The sequence below is a fragment of the Pygocentrus nattereri genome, chromosome 8, assembly GCF_015220715.1.
Source record: "Pygocentrus nattereri isolate fPygNat1 chromosome 8, fPygNat1.pri, whole genome shotgun sequence".
NCBI classification, from domain to species: Eukaryota; Metazoa; Chordata; class Actinopteri; order Characiformes; family Serrasalmidae; genus Pygocentrus; species Pygocentrus nattereri.
This window is the reverse complement of record NC_051218.1, coordinates 6819462-6842149: the sequence shown is the minus strand read 5'-3', so window position 1 is coordinate 6842149 and position 22688 is coordinate 6819462. Positions and strand designations below refer to the sequence as shown.

At 41.4% G+C, this 22688-nt stretch overlaps 1 protein-coding gene across 3 annotated transcripts in view; it reads right to left on the bottom strand.

Annotated features, from left to right (window-relative positions):
• Positions 1 to 2014: 2014 nt before the first annotated feature.
• sv2bb (synaptic vesicle glycoprotein 2Bb) overlaps positions 2015 to 22688 on the bottom strand; it is a 91119-nt gene continuing 70445 nt past the window's right edge. For 2 of the 3 annotated variants that reach the window (XM_037540780.1, XM_037540779.1), the window contains 11 exons: positions 19161 to 19341; positions 16522 to 16673; positions 15637 to 15770; positions 13983 to 14072; positions 13726 to 13839; positions 12282 to 12370; positions 8763 to 8927; positions 6835 to 6968; positions 6543 to 6743; positions 4871 to 5030; positions 3376 to 3559 (listed from right to left, as the gene is read on the bottom strand). In XM_037540780.1, the coding sequence (XP_037396677.1) occupies positions 3376 to 3559; positions 4871 to 5030; positions 6543 to 6743; positions 6835 to 6968; positions 8763 to 8927; positions 12282 to 12370; positions 13726 to 13839; positions 13983 to 14072; positions 15637 to 15770; positions 16522 to 16673; positions 19161 to 19341 (1604 nt within the window). Of the gene's footprint in view, positions 3560 to 4870; positions 5031 to 6542; positions 6744 to 6834; positions 6969 to 8762; positions 8928 to 12281; positions 12371 to 13725; positions 13840 to 13982; positions 14073 to 15636; positions 15771 to 16521; positions 16674 to 19160; positions 19342 to 22688 lie in introns of all 3 variants that reach the window. The other variant, XM_017725702.2, reaches the window with a different exon arrangement.

Sequence of the window (22688 nt, the reverse complement as noted above, 5' to 3'; positions counted from 1 at the left end):
TCCATGTTGTTGTTGTCAATTCTCTAAATGTAAATAAGTGAACGCACCTTCTACAGAGACACAGCACTGCACATTTTAATACACACTTACTGATCATTTGCTGAATTTAACATATGTTTTAACAACATTTAACAACAATACCTAATATGTGCCATAACTTTTACACAGGACACAATTAATGTTTTATTGTTTCCTGAATTTATTAAGTTCCATAAATAAACAGTAATTGTGCATTAAAATGTGTAGACGTGTGTCTCTGTAGAGGATGTGTTCACTCATTTTTAATTGGAAATTGTGCACTTGAATTAGCGGATTAGTGTTTAAATGACTGTACACACTGTTTAAGACTCAAAGGTCTTTGAATCACCCTTTTACCCCAAAATAATGACCTGTGAGTGTGTTTTACTGACCCAGGTGAGGGGAGAGGAGCTGCCCCAGGTGGAGGAGTCTAAGTGTCTCAGGGTCTTGTTGACAAGTGATGGGAAGAGTGATGGTGAGACCAGCCACAGGCTGGGACAGGCAGCAGCAGTAATGCGGTCACTGTACCAGACTGTATTGGTGAAGAGGGAGCTGAGCCATAAGGCAAAGCTCTGTCCACTGGTCAGTCTAAATCCTAACCCTCACCTGTGGTCATGAGCTGTAGGTAGTGAGCGAAAGAAAGTGATCACAAATACAAGCGGCAGAAATGAGCTCTATACTCTGCTGACAGGGTGAGGAGCTCGGTGATCCGGCAGGAGCTCGCTACTCTTCCACACTGAGAGGAGCCATTTCAGGTGGTTCGGGCATCTGATCTGGATGCCCACTGGACGCCTCCTGGTGGGAGTTTACCGGGCACGGCCTACTGGGACGAGACCCCTGGGTTGTATGGGATTCTCTGCTCTACCAACTACTACTCTGACCCTATCTGACCCTACCGTGACTAAGCGGTTAATGATGATGAATGAATGAATGTTTTACTGACCAGTTACTCCAAATAATTATCCAATTTAAAGATATTTCACTGTATTTGCTCTGCTTAATGACTACAGCCTGTTAGCCGATTCAATGTAATTTATTTAGACTGTCTGGCTTCTTGCTGTCATTTCAAATTATTATTTTGATAAATAATAATTACACAGCACTTTGAAGATCCACACAGGCTTAGAACCTGGAACCCAGTGAGCATTTCAGTGTTCATTCATAACGCAGATACACATACACATAATCAGAAATATAACATCTATTGTGAATATTTAGCCCACCTTCACTTGCCAAGGTCATTTACAAAGAAGTGATGGACAGCCAGTACAGCTTTAACACACAGGAGCTTTCACAGGGACGGTCAGACCGCGGTCCACTGAAAACGCTCCCCAGGCGAGCAGCAGCGTTCTGCGGTTTAATAACCGCTCGTCAGATCTATAAAGCAAAACCTTCACTAAAGAACCTAAAGGACAGAGGAGAGATGCAACACCAGGACACGAACACACGTTCCTTCAGCTGGTCGAGCGCAGGAGGCAGGAGGCAGAAGGCAGAGGGTGCAGCGGTACAGGAGAGTTCACACTGTGGCAGGACAAGCAAAACCAATACGAGAGGAGACATGATACGTCTTCAAAGGTACCTGAACTCCTTAATGATCATGAAATGGCTCAGGAGGCTCCTGTCACTGATTACATCAGAGCAGGCCTGGTCTTCTTGGAAAGGTGGAGGATGTTACTTTACAGTAATATATAAATTAATTATAAACACATGTCGCTGCTGTCGGAACTAATCCTTGTATCTCCATTTTTGTTGTTTTCTAGTTTTTGACATACTTTGAAAATACCGGTTGTCCTTTACACTGTGTGTAAATTTCACGATGAATGGATTAACAGAAATGACCCAAAAACTACATGAAAAAAACATCCGGTTCCATTGATTTACATTAAAAGTTAAGTAGGTTTTTTTCCTTCTCCTGTAAAGTTACTATTTTGAAGATACAAGGTTTTCTTTCAACAGTGAAATATATATATATATATATATATATATATATATATATATATATATATATATACACTGTATAATCACTGTCAGAACAAAACCATATCTCAAAATTATTCTGACTTCACTTTCAAAGTAAGTCAATGTAACAGCATATCATTTCTGCTGGTCTTTCACTATAATTTGCGCTCAGTGTGCAGAGCAGCAGGTGTTTTCAAAGTTGAGGTAAAAAAAATACTTTTTGATCTGATGATTGTTCTAATAGCAACTATATATTTATAAATCGCTGCTGTCGGATCAAAACCTTGTTTCTCTGTAACTTTACAGGAGAAGGAAAAAACATGCTCTACTTTTAATGTAAGTCAATGGAACCAGATTTTTTTCCAAGTAGTTTTATGTCATTTCTTTTGGTCCATTGATCATGGAATTCATATACAAGATATAGGACAATGGGGATTTTGAAAGTAGGTCAAAAACTTAAAAAACGACAAATATGGAGATACAAGGTTTTGTTTTGTGGTTTATATATATATTAAATGATGAAATGGTTCTTAAAAATGTGCTGTATAAGAATCCTTTTGGGTTCTATATAGCATCCAAAACGGTTGTTCTGTTGTTACATTGACAAGCTTGGAACAATTGGTGTTATATAGAGACATATACAGCACATTTTCCATCAATCTGAAGAACTCTTTCATGATGCAGAGGGTCCTTTGAATGTTAATGGCTCTATAAAGGAGAAGGGGAAAAAAAACTACTTTACTTTGAATGTAAGTCAATGGAACCAGAATTTTGTCCAAGTTATTTTGGGTCATTCCTTTTGGTCCATTCATCATACAGACAATGTAAAGGGCAACAGGCATTTTCAAATGATGTCAAAAACTAAAATAACAAAAATGGAGAGACAAAGTTTTCTTCCAACAACAGCGATATATATATAATTTCAAGTAACTTTAATATTCTTGTATGCTTACAGTTGGAGGCAAAGTTTCAACAGTTCTAAGTACTTTTTTCAACCAAATATGTTAAATTCAGCAAATAAACAGTAATTGTGTATTAAAATGTGCAGAAGTGTGTCTCTGTAGAGAAAGTGTTTAAGACTTAAATAATAAAAAATAAAAAAAACTAGCACAACATGTTATTTGAATAATTTTGCATACAACTGTATTCATACTTTTTCAGATTTTCAGGGTTAATTTTGAGAATCTCCAGGTAAAAATCCATAAGAAAAGAAAATCTTGTCCTGATTTCGTATGCAGGTGCACTGGAAGGACATAGCGAGTGGCGAGGATGAACGGACTGGCAGGGCTCTAACAAACTCATGGTGTTTGCAGTTGATCAGTGGAGTGATTAGTTTGGATGCAGCCGGTTAATCTCAGGCTCCGTCTGCTTCTTTGAGCTGGGCGAGATGTTTCGTTTTCACTGCAGTACCTTCTCTCTGGTCTCGGGCAGCTTCAGCGCCAGCAGCCCCCCACACACCAGCGCCGCGCAGGACAGCAGGATTGGGACCACTTTGGTGATGCCCACAAACGAGGCGAAGATGGAGCTCCCCAAGATAGCAGCCAGCTTACAGGTGGCATTTAGCAATCCGAACGCAGTGGCTCTGTAAGGACGAGAGGCAGAGGTGGGTGATATGACAAAAGTATAAAAGTGAGGGTCCATGGGGGTCTTTACCACTGAAAAACAGGGTAAAGAGGGTAACAGAGTATCAGAGAAACAGATGGACTACAGTCTGTAACTGTAGAACTACATAGTGCAGCTATACAGTAAGTGGACCTGATAAAATGGACAATGAGTGTAGAAACAAGGAGGCGGTCAGAATGTTATGCCTGATTAAGATTAAGTGATCATTTTTTGATCCCACAACCGGGGAAATTCCACCTCCGCATTTAACCCATCCTGTGAAGTGAAACACCACATACACACTAGTGAACACACACACTAGGGGGCAGCGAGCATACTTGCCCGGACTGGAGCGGTGGGCAGCCCTATCCATGGCACCCGGGGAGCAGTTGGGGGTTAGGTGTCTTGCTCAAGGACACCTCAGTCATGGACTGTCGGCCCTGGGAATAGAACCGGCAACCTTCCGGTCACAGGGCCAGCTCCCTAACCTCCAGCCCACAACTGCCCCAAATTGGTGAATATTGTCAAATTGTGCAACAATAAGCATAAGGAAGGATAAAGTCTGAGAAAAACAGGAGTTTCCAAAACTGATTTCAAAATTCAACATCTGATTAAAATCTGACTCCTAACAACCACCTGGAAGACCTGGTAGACACCAAAACTGCCCCCATCATGAGGCGTCTTTGGCTGGCTGTTTGGGTGATGCTATATCATTGCTGTGGTGCGGCCTGGATCAGCCATCTGATCAACGCTGTGTCTGGTGTGTGGTGTTTGGCCACAAGTGCAGCACTATGCTTTAGCTCTTGAGCCGCTTCTTCACAGCAGCTATAAGGCTGCTGTACCTTTTTGCCTTTGAGGCTTCCTGGGCTGTCCTCCTATATGATGCACTGTAGTGGACTCTCTCCAGGCTTGCTAAGTGACTATACTGTGGTTCGTGGAATCAGAAGCTGAGTGTAAAGCGTATTTGAGCAGGGGAAAGTCACTATATACATATGATGATGAAAAAATCCACAGCCATCCTTCCACTGTGAGAAGACCACTCAGCGCCATGGGTCTGAAAGGATGTGTAGCTGATGAAGAAGAACCTCACTGAGAAAAGACGGACACATCAAACAGAAGCTGAATGGTGGACTCACCGCCCCAGAGTCCAGATCTCAACACCACTGAATGGGTTTGATTACTTCAGAAAATCATCAACCAGCTTCTAAGACTGAGCTTTGGAGGCATGTCTGCAGATTTCTTGGAGAAAGACTTGTGTACAATGTACTGGTGTAAGCAGAGGTCACGCTACCTTTTGGAGGCGGGGTAGAGCTCCACAGTGATGACCTCGATGCCGTTCCAGGCTGCCACACTTACGCCGCAGAACAGACACTGCCAGGCTATGATGGCTGCCTGACTGAAGCTCATGAACAGGAAGAAGGTGCAGCCGGCTGAGATGAGCATGGAGCCTCCTGCAGACACAGAAGACAGGAAGCTTTAATCTTCCTTCTTTAAAAACCTTCTGTGTTCAGGAGAGGGACATTAAAAATCTGCTTTACTTTACACAAAAAACACAAGTTTAGAGAAGAAAACTAAGACAGAGAAGTCTTTGATACTGTGGTTGTCGATTGAAGGAAATGCACCAGGATCTTTCTTCTGTTATGATTAATCTTAAAAATAGTTATACACTTAAATCTAAAATCAGTTACACTGTACATGTGTAAATGATAATCCCAGTACACGTGCTCCATTCTGTGCATGCACACTGATCATGCATAACATTCTGACCACCCCCTTGTTTCTACCCTCATTGTCCATTTTATCAGCTCCACTTACTGTATAGCTGCACTTTGTAGTTCTACAGTTACAGACTGTAGTCCATCTGTTTCTCTGATACTTTGTTACCCCCTTTTACCCTGTTCTTCAGTGGTCAGGACCCCAATGGTTCCTCACAGAGCAGGTACTATTTGGATGGTGGGTCATTCTCAGCACTGCAGTAACACTGACGTGTGGGTGGTGTGTTAGTGTGTGTTGTGCTGGTCTGAGTGGATCAGACACAGCAGTGCTGCAGGAGTTTTTAAACACCTCTGTGTCACTGCTGGACTGAGAACCAAAACCACTGATGAAGGACTAGAGGATGACCAACACAAACTGTGCAGCAGCAGATGAGCTGTCGTCTCTGACTTTACATCTGCAAGGTGAACCGACAAGGTAGGAGGGTCTAATAGAGTGGACAGTGAGTGGACACAGTGTTTAAGAACTCCAGCAGCACTGCTGTGATTGATCCACTCTTACCAGCGCAGCACACACTAACACACCACCACCGATGTCAGTGTTACTGCAGTGCTGAGAATGATTCACCACCCAAATAGTACCTGCTCTGTGAGGGACCATGGGGGTCCTGACCACTGAAGAACAGGGTAAAAGGAAATAACAAAGTATCAGAGAAGCAGATGGACTACAGTCTGTAACTGTAGAACTACAAAGTGCAGCTATACAGTAAGTGGAGCTGATAAAGTGGACAACGAGTGTAGAAACAAGGAGGTGGTCAGAATGTTATGCCTGATCAGTGTATATAGACAGACAATATATAGATATATAGAAATATTGTCTTTACTGAAGAACTCTTGAAGAACCAACTTTTTCAGGGGACTAGTTGTAGTAGTATTACTATTTTAAATTGATTTTTATTTAAGCTTGAATCTGAATCTTGGGGCATGTTGTCTTTGGAAAACAAGATTTATGGAAAACGACTTCAGGAAACTGAGATTTGCAGAAAATACATTTGCAATCTGTTACAAATGGAACATGAGCCTGTGATGGATTGAAAGGAGCATAAATGCCTCCAACAAAATCAATACTCATCCACAGAGCACCAGCTGATGAGGTACATCAGCTCCATCATTTCTGCACTAATCCAATCAAATCTGATCATGCTGAGGGTTCACTCTGCTTTAAACAGTCAGGTCAGAGGCCCACCTCACCTATCATTCTGATCCTGCCGATTTTATCCATGAAAAGTGCTGATATGATGTTCCCGGGCAGCACAGCCAGACTTCCCAAAAAGCTGACCAAGTAGATGAGCACATCGTTCTCCTCCGCGAAGTTCAGATGACAGCCTTTCTTAGTGTGGAAGAAGCTGGTGTTCTCCATTCTGCAGTCAATGAACCTCTCCTCATACAAATCTGTGGAAATAATGAAGAAATGAGCGACCTACTGTTCCGATATCTTCAAAATGTTCATCACAGAACATCTCCGATACCAAACAGCCCTCACCAGTGTTGTAGAAGACGGTGGATCTAATGGTGCAGTTCTCGAAGAACGTGTCTGAAGACTTGATGTCCTCAAAATAACAGTCCTCGAAGAGTGAGCTCTCAAACTTCACTGACTTCATCTCGATGTTGACGAACCTGAGAGAGACAGCATTGTGTGATTAAGCACTTTCATGTAATCCAGCTATGCTCAAAGCTTCTTCTGGAGATTTGCTCTCAAAACATTAAGCTTTGCAAAATGCTTTTATTACATTTGAGCATTATCAGGGGCTGGAGGTTAGGGAACCAGCCCTGTTACCCGAAGGTCAGCCATTTGGTCCCCTGAGCTGACAGTAAGTGACTGAAGTGCCCTTGAGCAGGACACCTAACCCCCAATTGGATAGGGCTGCCCACCACTCCAGGCAAGTGTGCTCACTAGTGTGTTTGTGCTGTTTCACTGAGTTAAATGCGGAGGTGAAATTTCCCCGAGCTGTGGGTAATGACTGAGATCGTGAATACAAGCAGCGGAAATGAGCCTCTTCGCAGGGTGGCAGCCTCACTCTATCTGATAGGGTGAGGAGCTCGGCAATCCAGGAGGAGCTTGGAGTAGAGCCGTCACTCCTCTGCATTGAGAGGAGCCAGCTGAGGTGGTTCAGGCTGGATCCAGGTGCCCCCTGGACACCTCCCGGAGGGGCGTACCAGGCACGCCCTACTGGGAAGAGACCCCGGGGTTGTCATAGGACCTGCTGGATGGATTATATCTCCAGGTTGGCCTGAGAGCGGCGTGCCGTCCCCAGGAATGGGATGGAGGAAGCTGTGGGGGACAGGGGGTCATCTGGGATTCTCTGCTCTCTCAACTGCTAGCACGACCCTATCTGGACTAAGCAGTTAACGATGATGATGATGATTATGAATTTCCCCGTTGTGGGACTAATAAGGGTCACTTATTCCTTCACACTAATTGTATTTAAGCAGTGAGTCAGTGTGATACACCATTATTACTATAGTATGGAGACAAAGCAGGAAAACACATCCTGATTGTTTTTCCAGGCTATTTTAAATATGATTCACCTGTCCTGTCACATGACACACAAGTGAGATCATTGCAGCTGGAGGCAGCGTATTGGAAGTGGCCAGAAAACCTCATCTCGTCTATTTACGTAAAAGTCGCTGATGACAACTGATGATGTATCCGGTTCTTGAAGGGTTGTCCCCTTTCATAGGGGGAAGATTTCAAACACTTCCCCCTGTAACTCAGTTTCAAGGGGGTGATTTCCACTCAAAAACAAGGGGTAGGGGTAAAAATAAGAAATGGGATTGGGCCTAAGTCTTCTAGATTGGAAGCCGTAGGGGTTGTAGCCTTATTTTCTTTGGGCTTTGTCTGTTTTTGTTGAGGGAGTTAGGTCATGTTTTTTTTTGTTTTGTTTAGGTAAGTTAGCTTCCTGAAGCTTAAGCTTCCACATTCCCTAATAAAAAAATCATTAGACTCGTAATACGTGTTTGAGTGTGATTGGTCTGGTAGGTTGGTAATGGGAAGTTGGGGGAGACACTTTTATGTTGCAGCCCACCCTAGACGGGTCATAACGTAACATATACGACTATCAGCTAATTTTATCACTATTTTAAATGGACAGATAATCAACAGTACAGATCAGCATGGCTGCACCAGCAAAACCAGCATGTCGCTGTTGTCGGAACAAAACCTTATATTTCAATTTTTGACATTTTTCAGTTTTTAACATCATTTGAAAATACCTGTTGTTCTTTACCTTGTGTGTAAATCTCATAATGAACGGATCAAAAGAAACGGCCCAAAATGACTTGGAAAGACGTCTGGTTCCATTGACTTACATTAAAAGTAAAGCAGGTTTTTTCCTTCTCCTGTAAAGTTACCTTCATGCTGGTCTGTGCTTTTTTAACAGGGTTGTGGCAAATGTTTGAGGTCTTACTTACTTGTCATTGATGTATTCTCCACCTTTGTGCACCTGGTTCTCCAGGGAGAAGTTGAAATGGAACCGCTCGACCTTCTCCCCGTGGAACACCTTCACCTTGGACTCGTACTCCTCGTACTGTAGGTGCTTGATCATGTCCGGGAACCACACGGCCAAACCGTAGTAGCTAAAACACAGCATCACAAACATTGGCAGACATACTTGAACCCTCAAAACACAATCGCACAAACACATTCCTATGCATTGAGCATCACACGCTTTAAAAAGACAGTTCTTAAAGGGTTCTTTATACGGCAACAAAGATTGTTCTGCTATTGTTAGGATTTCAAGCTTGTCATAATAGAAGAACCCTATTCGGTCTTATATAGAACAATCTGTAACACATTCTCCATCAAACTGAAGAACCATTTCACCATGCAAAGGGTTGTTCATGGTTCTAGAATCATTTTCTTGAAGAACCACCTTTTTGAAGTTACACAGGCTTCATGAAGAATGAGCTGTCATGCTGAAGCTAATTGCTAGGCCTTGACCTTAATTGCAGTGATTAGTATGGTTTTATTTTTTATGCGACTGAAAAAAAAATCATCACAGACCAGCAAGAATTCCCTTCTGGTTTATACTGGTTTGTGATGGTCTGGCTCTGGTTTAGCTGGTCACCCAGCATGGTCATGCTGGTAGACCAGCATACCAGCATCCAATCAGGACTTATTCTGCTTTTTCAAGCAGAGCACTCAGATAAACTAAATGCAAGGGATGTTCAAAAGGCTTCAAATGACCCTTTCATTGTACTCTCTTACTCCTCAAGGGTTCTTCAGAAAAAAAGAAAAGGTTCTATTTAAAACCATGTATTTTATAAAGAACCCTTGAGGAGTTATACACTCTTAAATTAGATGGATAAAACCATTTCACCATGCACAGAACCATTTAAGCATGGTGAAATGGTTCTTTCCATCTATTTTAGAGTGTAGAACATTCTCCATCTGAAGAACCCTATTATGATGCAAAGATGGTTCTTTTAGGGTTTCTTTAAGGGTTCTTTAGTAAAAGTATTGGTTCTACATAGACCAATTTCATGCTTAAATTGTTGAACATTGACAGTGATCTATATAGCACCAAAAAGCGCTCTGCTATTGTTACGATGTCAAGCTTGTAACAATAGAAGAACCCTTTACTTTGCTATGCAGAACCCTTTTCAAGAAGGTTCCATATAGAACCATATACATGCACATTCTACATCTGTCAATCTGAAGAACTCTTTCATGGTGCAAAGAACCCATCAGTCATGCAAAGGGTTTCTGTGAGTGTCCATAGTTCTATATACAATCATTTTCTTTACAAAAGAATCCTTGAAGAATCTTCTTTTTAAAGAGTGTACATTGCCTATTGCTTTATCTAGAATATTCCATGTTGTTTGATGCCATGTTGAGCTGGATGCTGCAGTGTGCTGCTGGAGAACAGTATTGCAGAAATGACTGTGCATGACTATACACTCTTGAAAAGATGGTTCTTCAAGGGTTCTTTAATAATGACAGTGGTTCTATATAGAACCATGAACACTCACAGAACCATTCGTATCCTCAAAGTGTGAGCAGATTCTTCAGTTTGATGGAGAATCTAGTACACCTGGTCCTGTATAGAACCTTTCTGAAAATTGTTCTATATAGCACCAAAAAGTCTTCATCTGTTGTTACAAACTTGACATTGTGACAATGGCAGAACCCTTTTTGGTGCAATATAGAACAATTGATGATGAAACCCTTGCAAAGAACCATTTAAGCAGAATGTTGTCTATGTCTATGTAGAACCATTACTTTTACTTAAGAACCCTTGAAGAGCTGTCTTATAAAAAAAGTGAAGAAAAGCCTCAGTCTGAAGGTCAGAACTGTGTAAGGGCCCAGCCTGTGCCGCCGGCCGCCAGCAGAGGGCAATGGTGGTGAGTTTAGGGAACTACAATTCCCAGATGCCCTCAGGCTGATTAGGCCCATCCTGGCACACCTGTGGACTCCTCTACCTAAGGCCGTGGCAAACGGCAGCCATTTGTCACACTTTTGTAGAGGGGTGACCGATACGCTACTTAGCCCAAGTGGGTATATAGATAAAAAGAAAAGGTGGAAAAAACAAAAAAGAGAAATTGCCCCAAAACTACTTAAAACCAAAAAACGCTTGAAAAACAAACGGCTCCAAGCCATACAAAAAGTGTTTGCTCCTCAAAACAAGCACACAGGTGAAACATAAAGTCTACCGTTCTCTCAGAATCACAGAGGATTCTGTTTTTTGTTTTCTGATTAGCTTTTATTTCACATTTCTATCTCAGCCTTTGTTTGAGCACACTGCTTTCAGCGTTCCCTTTTGTTTGCCTTTTTCCTGTCTTTTTATTTCTCGTTCATTGAGGTGTTTTTCCTGTTTTCGCCTGTGCTTCCCGGTGGCACAGTAATAGCTCCTCAGATTACCAATCAGTAGATCGGTGTTCCGAGCCTGGATCTGAGATCTTCACTCCAACATGCGCAATCGCTAAATTCACACTTCCTCACTTAAATAGATGAATTTAACACCCTTTCTCATAGGTTTTCCTCTCTGCACTTGGGTCCGCCTCCTCACCGTCCCTTAAAAAATCTGAGGCTGGTTTAAAGAGAGTTTATATAATAAATATTATATAAACTATTATAAAACATTATATATTTATATATATTATATAAAAGTTTATAATAATAAAGTTTTTTTTTTTTTTTCTCAGACTGAAAGGAGTCTTGATTTGCATTCGACTAGTATGTGTTGAAGTGAGACATGACAGCAGAATATTGAGTGCTAAGACTTACACAGTGACTATTTGAATGACCATTCATGTTCTCACTGTTCTGAACTTGTCTCTGTTTACATGCAAAGACCTTTGCCAATCTGACTGAACACATTCTGATTATAGATTTAGACTGAGGTGTTTATTCTTCCTCTGTCAACAATCTGATGGAAAATCTTTGTTTATATGCTTACTAAAAGTAATTTGATCCAAAACTATGCGCATGCATACAGAACCACTTTGTATAGATGTTACCGTGACAACCAGCATCACGTGAGTCCAGTCAGAGTGAGAAGAGCAGCAGTGAGCAGTGCCTTTTTTTCTTTAAAATGATGCCAGACTCAGGAAAACATGCTCAGGAAAAGATCAGAGCATAAACTTCGTCTCCTCTGCAGACAAGTTTCTGCTCTGCCATGTTGAACTGTACAAACTTTTCACCATGACGCAACACACATGCAGAACAGACTTAAACTTTCCGATAGGGAATGTGATCAGATACAGACATTTACACAGATATTCTTCTTCGATTATTTACAGGATTACCCACCTCGTTAAATTGGGTAGAAACTGTATTCTGAATGGCCTCAATTGGACTAGACTTTTCCGATTGAGGTGTTTACATGGACATATTCTATTCAGATTGAGCTATTAGTAATATTATTAATTATTAGACTGCATGTAAATGTGACTAATGACAACATAGATGTCTTTTAAATATTGGCTTACCTGAATGCCATTGTGAACCAAATGATAGCCATGAGGAGAGTTGCAAGTCTCAAATCAGGAGCGAAGAGGGATGCGGCATTTTTTAACACCTGTAAAAATAATATTTAAAATGGCAGCATCTGTATGGATAAATACATTATATTTCCAAAAGTATTCCCTCAACCATGCAAATCATTGGATTCAGGTGTTCCAATCACTTCCATGGCCACAGGTGTATAAAGCCGAGCCCCTAGGCCTGCAGATTGCTTCTACAGACATCAGTGAGAGAATGGGTCGCTCTCAGGAGCTCAGTGAATTCCAGAGTGGTACCGTGATAGGATGCCACCTGTGCAACAAGTCCAGTTGTGAAATTTCCTCACTACTAAATATTCCACAGTCAACTGTCAGTGGGATTATAACAAAGTGGAAGCGATTGGGAACGACAGCAACTCAGCCACAAAGTGGTAGACCACGTAAAATGACAGAGCGGGGTCAGGATGCTGAGGGGCATAATGTGCAGAGGTCGCCAACTTTCTGCAGAGTCAATCACTACAGACCTCCAAACTTCATGTGGCCTTTAGATCAGCTCAAGAACAGCGTAGAGAGCTTCACAGAATGGGTTTCCATGGCCGAGCAGCTGAATCCAAGCCTTACATCACCAAGCGCGATGCAAAGCGTGGAATGCAGTAGTGTAAAGCACCACCACTGGACTCTAGAGCAATGGAGACGTGTTCTCTGGAGTGACCAATCAGGCCTCACCGTCTGGCAATCAGATGGACGAGTCTGGGTTTGGCGGTTGCCAGGAGAACGGTACTTGTCTGACTGCATTGTGCCAAGTGTAAAGTTTGGTGGAGGGGGGATTATGGTGTGGGGTTATTTTTCAGGAGTTGGGCTCGGCCCCTTAGTACCAGTGAAAGGAGATTTTGGACAATTTCATGTTCCCAACTTTGTGGGAACAGTTTGGGGACGGCCCCTTCCTGTTCCAACATGACTGCGCACCAGTGCACAAAGTAAGGTCCATAAAGACATGGATGAGCGAGTTCGGTGTGGAAGAACTTGACTGGCCTGCACAGAGCCCTGACCTCAACCCGATAGAACACCTTTGGGATGGATTAGAACGGAGACTGCAAGCCAGGCCTTCTCGTCCAACATCAGCGTCTGACCTCACAAATGCGCTTCTGGAAGAACAGTCAAAAATTCCCATAAGCACGCTCCTAAACCTTGTGGAAAGCCTTCCCAGAACAGTTGAAGCTGTTATAGCTGCAAAGGGTGGGCCCACATCATATTAAACCCTATGGATTAAAAATGGGATGTCACTGAAGTTCATATGAAGGCAGATGAACAAATACTTTTGGCAATATAGTGCATGTAAGGGTCTTACAATGGTGTTAACATTTTAGACTTCTTTAGCTCATAATTAAAACCCCTTTAAATGACTCCATCATGAGATAGCTTAAAGGCTTACCAGCTTGACCAGGGTCACTGTGCGGACCACCCATCTCTGGAAGGCTGTACCAGTGGAGCTCTGAATCTCGAAGAACTCGTCCTCCTGGGTCTTTGGAGTCTTGATTTGAGACACCTGAGCAGCAAAGAGTCAATGTTGGTTCAAACGGTCGTGGGGGAAGTGGGATTATAATACTGCTAGTATGCCAGGATCAACCATGAGGTCCATAATGGAGCATTAAAGTTGCGCTGGCAGTGTTCGCTGATGCTAGAACTTACTGTGAAGACTCTCTCCGGTTCTCCCTTTGCTCTCCAGTTGGTGTCATGGACCTGCTTCAGGATCATCCAGGCCTCGTCATGTTTAGCGTGCTGAAACAGACATAAGCACGAGTGCAGGAGTGATGAGAAGCAGCTTTAGGGCTTTTCTTTCCTGCACACCCAAAAAAGGTTCTTCAAGAGTTCTTCAGTAAAGAGAATGTGTTCATGGTTCTATACAGGACCAAAGAACCCTATGCATGATTAAAGGGTTCTTTGCATGGTAAGAGGGTTCTTTAAATTGACACAGAATGTGCTGTATAAGGCTCTATGTAGAACTTTGTTGAAAAGCATTCTAAGTAGTGCCAAAGAGGGTTCTTCTCCTGTTTGACATTGTGACTTCTTATCAATAGCAGAACCTTTTTTTGGTGCTTTATAGAACCCCTTCATGCTTAAATGGTTCTGTGCATGGTGAAATTGTCCTATGTAGCACCAAAAAAAGGTTCTGCTATTGTTACGATGTCAAGCTTGTCACAGGAGGAGAACCCTTTTTGGTCCTGTATAGAACCATGAAAGAACACTCAAAGAACCTTTTGCATGATTAAAGGGTTCTTTGCATGGTGAGAGGGCTCTTTAGATTGACACACGATGTGCTGTAGATGGTTTTATGTAGAACCTTGTTGCAAAGGGTTCTAAGTAGCACCAAAAAAGGATTCTTCTCCCATAATAAGCCTGACATCCTAACGTCTTAACCCTTTTTGGTGCTCTATAGAACCCTTTCATGCTTAAATGATTCGTTGCATGGTGAAATTGTTCTATGTAACATCAAAAAGGGTTCTGCTATCATGATTTCAAGCTTGTCTAGTGTTTAATGTTTAGTGGTTTCCTGATGGGTTGACATCACTGTGTAAATGACTCTAATGGTTTAACAGGTGGTCTGGAATGTATTTGATGGTTTTCTAATGGGATCTAAAGCTGTTCTACATGAAACCTGTGGTCACTAATGGCAACCATTACGCCAATTCACATTAGATAAAAGCAAAACCATCAGATTTCAATGGTTCTACTGGTCTTTTTTTCAGCAGGGTTAGTTAACGCAGCAGCTTAGACTATTAACTTAGTCTAGTTAAGTCTAGTCTTCATAAAATGAAGCAACATGTGTCCTGGGTATTTTAGGAGTAATTAAAAGTAAATGTAGTAACTTTTACATTCAAACTTATATTTTTCATGTATATTTCAGCATCATGTAGAGGAAGTGTTAAAGAAATCCATATTTCTGCTACATGAAGTGCTCTTAATGAGAACCACCAGCACAAAAATAGCAGGTAAATCACCTAAAGCCATAAAAACCTCGCTGAGCCTGCACCCCAGCACACAACAACACAGAGTGCATACATCCATTTCACCCAGGGAACAATAACACTAATCTCTTTATACAGAGGGGGGCGGGGCACACGATGCAAATCTGCATAAGAGGCCCATAAGCTCCTTTCCCCAAATATGGAGCCAGTGGGCACCATCACAATATATTGAAGAAGCACACATTTCCTGCGTTTTCTCTGACTTCTGTAAGAGGTGAATTCTTGACTTTTTATGTCAGAGAGATACTGCTCTGGTTTAAATGACAGTTTTCTTTAGTTTTTTTTTTTGGTGGAGTTTTGGACCTTTGACCTCATACCTCCAGCAAGAAGCGTGGGCTCTCAGGCATGAACATGAGGCCGATGAGGGCAGCGATGGCTGGCAGAGCGCAGACCAGCACGAAAACCCTCCAGCTGTGGAACTGAAACTCTGTTCCCATACTGAACCCCCAACCTGCAAACACACGGACCCAGAACATACAGCGTTTAGCAACACACCAACAACAACGCAGAGTACTAGAATTCAGTGCTGATAACAGCCTGGAACAGCAGATAAATACTAAAATAAATAATGTACTATATACATAATGATTAGATTGTGAGTGTATTAATTGTATTGTCCTGCTCTTTACTGTTATATCCAAGTATACTATGCTGTACTACACTGGTATATCATGTACTATGCTGTACTACACTGGTATATCATGTACTATGCTGTACTACGCTGGTATATCACATACTATGCTATACTACGCTGGTATATCATGTACTATGCTGTACTACACTGGTATATCACGTACTATGCTGTACTACGCTGGTATATCATGTACTATGCTGTACTACACTGGTATATCACGTACTATGCTGTACTACACTGGTATATCATGTACTATGCTGTACTACACTGGTATATCATGTACTATGCTGTACTACGCTGGTATATCACATACTATGCTGTACTACGCTGGTATATCATGTACTATGCTGTAATTTAGTATACTATGCTGTAGTTTACTGAAATATTGTGTACTATGCTATACTATACAGTTACGTCCAAGAATAGTAGGCTGTACTGTACAAACATACAGTGTACTATGATTTTCTATATTATATTATGCTCTGCGATACTATACTGTTATAGTGTCCTGTATTGTACTGCATTGTTTTACAGTGTATGATGCTGAACTATACTGTGTGTACAGTACCATATCGGGGGATGATGCCCCAGGCGATGAAGGAGGCGTAGATGCCGCCGATCATCCAGAACATGCAGAGCCAGCTCAAGTGCTCTCCTCTCTTATCCATCTGCAGGAACTCTGAGAAGTATGAGTACACGATGGGCACGGAGCCGCCAATCCTGAAGAACATAAACACATTCTTCATGCAACCTCACCGTAAATGACGTCACGTCCCATCTCAGTCCAGTCACATTTATTTCAGCTTCTTTTTTTCACTGTCGGTACTAACAATAGGCCGCTTCACTGTGCTTTGAACAGGGATGGTTTTACAAAGTGCAGAGGGAGTGAACTTTCTTCCCCTTGGGCTTGCAATGATCTGCCTCTGTTCTCTGTAGCTGATCAGCTCTCTGCAGGGGTTCTGGCTAATCATCCATCAGCTGCCAAATGCCCGCCCATCCCTGCTGGTCCAATCTTTGTTAAGAAATGAGTAAAATGTATCTTTTGTTATCGAAATTTGCATCATACGTCAATAAATATATACAACATTTAGTTTCTGAGGGTGCATTTTTATGGCTTTTAGTTATTTTTTCTTTTTTTTTTCATATTTTTTGTCGTTTCTGCTACCTGTTCTGCACCACATGCAGTCTATCTGAGCTATAATTAAACTGGGCAGGCCGCTGGGGGGAGGAAGCCATATGTCCTGACATGCCTTACTCACACCAGGGTGTGGTGTCAGATTGTAGAGAGCGAGTCATAATCACACGGTCAGCCTCACCACGTTTATGCCTCCTATAATGTTCACTCTGTTAGGTGTTGTTTATTGCTGACTGATGTTTTATGGGAACAAAATTCTTGAAGTATGAATCTTTGGCCTGTTTCTGCTCTCCTCCTTTCTCTCCGTTAGGAAAGGGCTGCTTTTCTCTGGTGGAGAAAATGGTCTTTTGCTTATTTTGAGGCAGAAAAGACAGTTCTTCAAGGGTTCTTTAGTAAAGAAAATGGTTCTGTGTACAACCATGGACACTCAAAGACCCTTTCGCTTTTCATCATGGAATGGTTCTCCAGATTGGAGAATGTGTTGCACATTCTGGAAAAAGATGGTATTTGTAATACAGAATACAGAAAGGTTCTAAATGGAACCATAAACACTCCACTACATGGTTTTAAAAGCCTGATAACAGATCTTTTGATAAAAAATAACTGCACTATTTAACCGTCTCTTACACATTTAAATTATGACTCAGAGTCACTTAGAGTAGGTCCTTTAAAAATGTCAGGAGATATTTATGAGGGCATCAGATATACAATAATCCACTTGCATAATGATGGAGAAAGTCGACAAAAAATAAGTGAGTTTTGAAACCTGCAGTTCAAAATCTGATTAAAAGCTCCAGAGAAAATGAGGCTCCTAACAACCACCTGGAAGAGCTGGTCGACCCCAAAACTGCCCCATCAGATAAACAGGACTTAAAGCTTCCGTCTCTGAGAGAGAGGAGAAAATTAAATCATTAACCAGCTTCTAAGACTGAAACCACATTCTTAAAAACGATGGTTCTGCCAGTGTTCTTTAGTAAAGACAATGGTTCTATATACAATCATGAACACTCAAAGACCCTTTCGCTTTTCATCATGGAATGGTTCTCCAGATTGGAGAATGTGTTGCACATTCTGGAAAAAGATGGTATTTGTAATACAGAATACAGAAAGGTTCTAAATGGAACCATAAACACTCCACTACATGGTTAAAGGGTTTCTTTCCTCATGAAAGGGTCATCTACAGCGCATTCTACATCCCTCTGAAGAACCCCTTCACTGTGCAAAGAACACTTTAATTATGCAAAGGACTCTTCAGGTGTTCGTGGCTCTGTATAGAACCAATTTCTTTACTGAAAAACCCTTGAAGATCTTTTCCTATGTGTTGTACGTGTTTCCATATAGAACCCTTTGGAAAAGGAATTTATATAGCACCTGAAAGGGTTCTTCTGCTTTAACAAGCCTTACATTGTAACAATATCATCCTTTTTGGTACTATGTAGAACCCTTTTCAAAAGGTTTCTGTACAGAACCATATACAACACGTTTTCTGTCAATCTGAAAAAAAGAAAAAAACACTTTCATGATGAAAATAACCCTTTAGCCATGCAAAGGTGTTTTTGAGTGTTCATGATTGTATATAGAACCATTGTCTTTACTAAAGAACACTGGCAGAACCATCGTTTTTAAGAATGTGGTTTCAGTCTTAGAAGCTGGTTGATGATTTAATTTTCTCCTCTCTCTCAGAGACGGAAGCTTTAAGTCCTGTTTATCTGATGGGGCAGTTTTGGGGTCGACCAGCTCTTCCAGGTGGTTGTTAGGAGCCTCATTTTCTCTGGAGCTTTTAATCAGATTTTGAACTGCAGATTTCAAAACTCACTTATTTTTTGTCGACTTTCTCCATCATTATGCAAGTGGATTATTGTATATCTGATGCCCTCATAAATATCTCCTGACATTTTTAAAGGACCTACTCTAAGTGACTCTGAGTCATAATTTAAATGTGAAAGAGACGGTTAAATAGTGCAGTTATTTTTTATCAAAAGATCTGTTATCAGGCTTTTAAAAGCTTTTAGGGAAGCTATCTTAGGACTAAAGTCATTAAAGTCATTAAGTTTTCTCTCTCTCTTTCTCACCCGATGCCAGAGAAGAGCCTGAAGAAGATGAAGGACCCGTAGCCCTGAGCGAAGGATGAGAGGAAGGCGGCGATGCAGTTGATGGACAAAGCAATGATCAGACACTTCCTCCGGCCGACTTTGTCTGCCATTCCACCCCAAATAAATGCTCCAAACATCATTCCCAGGAACACTATCAAACCTGGAGGAGACATCAAAGCAAAGTCAAGTATCCATTTTATATATATATATATATATATATATATATATATATATATATATATATATATATATATAGAGAGAGAGAGAGAGAGAGAGAGAGAGATGATATGGAAGTATCCACACGTATTTAATAATATGACTTTTTTGCACTATAATACACATAGTACAGATTATATGTATATATTTATATGTATATGTATGTATGTATGTATGTATGTATGTATGTATGTATATATGTATGTATATAGGTATGTATGTATATATGTATGTATATGTATGTATGTATGTATATGTATGTATGTATATATGTATGTATGTATATATGTATTTATGTATATATGTATATATGTATATATGTATATATGTATGTATGTATGTATGTATGTATGTATATATGTAGGTATGTAGGTATGTAGGTATGTAGGTAGGTAGGTAGGTAGGTATGTAGGTAGGTAGGTAGGTAGGTAGGTAGGTGTGTATGTATATAGGTATGTGTGTATGTATATAGGTATGTGTGTATGTATATAAAATGTATGTAAATGTATGTAAAAAATGAAACACAGGGCTTTTGTAAAAGGTTAGGGGCCTTTAGTTGGTTCTGTAGCTTACAATTGTTTATTTCTGGTTTTACTTCTAAGTAAAAAATGATAAAGTAAGTACATTATGTAAAAAACCACACACACAGAGTGCAAGAGCTTTAGTCAACCACAGAGGGGCACTCTCTCCCACATTTCCCTTTCAGCATGTTTTAGATTGTATTACTTGCTTCATTTGACACAGTAATGATGAAGTTTGTGAAATCAAACTTTGACAAAGTATTTTTGCAAGTTCTATATTTATAACTGCAAGTTCTGCAGTTATAAACCCACGACTCTGACCCATGAGTGGTCAGAACATTGTGCTCTGAAGCCTCCAGGAGGAGATGAGTCCGTCTGCAGGCTGGGTTAGCGTTATAAAAGGTTCTATGCTGAAATGTAAGTGGGCTTTTCTCACCAGCTGGTCATTTACCTGTCGTAATTCTTTTATTGAAGCTGCTTGCCAGTGGGAGCCCACTTACAGCGATGAAGTGGCATTAAATATGAGCGCTGCTCCTTTCAGCACAACTTTAGAGGAAGCATTTCATCATCTCAGTGGCAGAATAGAAAGCTCTTTTACCAATGCTGTAGAACTCAAGCTAGCTTCTACTGGAATAAAGGCACATTTTAATATCCATAATCATACATTTAATGTGTATTACGAATATCAAAACCAAAATTTTGGTCCAAAATTAACTGAATAAACAAATGATGGAATAAATTATGTAACATTCATTATAATGCCAAAAGTTTTCACTCACCCAACAAAATAATTGAATTCAGGTGTTCCAATCACTTCCATGGCCACAGGTGTATAAAACCAAGCCCCTAGGCCTGCAGACTGCTTCTACAGACATTAGTGAGAGAATGGGTCGCTCTCAGGAGCTCAGTGAATTCCAGCGTGGTACCGTGATCGGACGTCACCTGTGCAAGTCCACTCATGAAATTTCCTCACTACTAAATATTCCACAGTCAACTGTCAGTGGTTTTATAACAAAGTGGAAGCGATTGGGAACGACAGCAACTCAGCCACGAAGTGGTCGGTCACGTAAAATGAAAGAGCGGGGTCAGCGGATGCTGAGGGGCATAGTGCACAGAGGTCACCAACTTTGTGAAGAGTCAATCACTACAGACCTCCAAACTTCATGTGGCCTTCAGATCAGCTCAACAGCGTAGAGAGCTACATGGAATGGGTTTCCATTGCCGAGCAGCTGAATCCAAGCCTTACATCACCAAACGCAATGCAAAGCGTGGAATGCGGTGGTGTAAAGCGTCGCCACTGGACTCTAGAGCAGCGGAGACATGTTTTCTGCAGTCCAGGACTCCTGGAGTCCAGGACTTCTCCGTCTGATTTGGTTGGGTGAGTGAATACTTTTGGAAATACAATGTATGTTCATCCATGTTACACATATTCAGCCTATAGCTTGTTCAGCCCTGCCCACTCACACTGAAGTTATGAGCAGTATTTCAGATTTATTGATAAAAACCACACAAATGTTATGCGCTGAAAAAACAATGAAAAAATCTAGGATATGGGCTCTTTAACGCAGACCAGCTCAGCTGAGGAGTCTCATTTGCAGTGATGCAGTGTTCAAAAACCAAAACAAAGTGAACAAACAACATGTGAGAATAAAGAGAGGCGTGATCAGACGGAGACGGCTCTCCAACCTCAGCCCACAGTCACCTCGGAAAGTGTTGGGCTAAAGAGGAACTCCACTGACTTTTCAAAATTTCTGCATAGTTAGATGGTTGAGATGTAAACAAAGTGATGTTCTAAAGTAGCCGAGCCTTTACAGTAGATATATTATTAAAATCTATATACGGGCAGTCATGGGCTGGTGGTTAGAGAACCGGCCTTGTGACCGGATGGTTGCCGATTCAATCCCCTCAGCTGACAGAACGTGACTGAAGTGCCCTTAAGCAAGACACCTAACCCGCAACTGCTCTCTGGGTGCTGGGTAATGGGTTGCCCACCGGTTTGGGCAGGTGTGCTCACTGCCCCCTGCTGTGTGTGTTCACTAGGGTGCATGTATGTGGTGTTTCACTGCATGGATGGGTTACATGCGGAGGTTGGCTAAATGTTCTAAAGTGCTTGATCTCAGTGATCCCCTGTCGCCACACTTGCGTCTTTTAAATGATGCCACACTCCAATCAGCGAAGGATGCTGACTGTAGTTTTTACAGCTACCAAGAAAAGTGTCTTACAACTTTGGATTGTCCCACAGCTTTCAGCTATATCTTGGAATATCTTACAGCAAAGCTTCAGTGAATAAAACAAGTCAGAACTGTTCACAGTGGTGGTGATAGGAACCAGACGTCCCCCTCTAAAAGCTCCTCACAGAAAGTTCCTACATGAGATGGTTCTGAATTCACTGCCTGATGACTGAGACGCTGTTTTATGATAGTTTAGAGAACTTAAACTCCATTCATGGTGGAGGGAGACATGCAGGGCGCTGTGCGGCAAAATAGTCCCCAAAGAAAACGTATTATTCCAGATTTTCCACTATTTTCCATCATCAACATTCCATATAAACTCAGAAGACCCTCACTCTCTACAGTGTCTCTCGTTTGCCATCTTTCACTGAAATCACTGTCAACACTGCCACTGTCAGAGTACAGTGGGCAAGGAGGGGGCGGGGCTTATGGACACACCCATACTCCAATGATTGTGCTTTTTGGAGGAGCTTATAAATTCTAGGAATTTTTATTCTTTTAGCTGAAAACGTTCCACTGAATATAAACGACACAACATA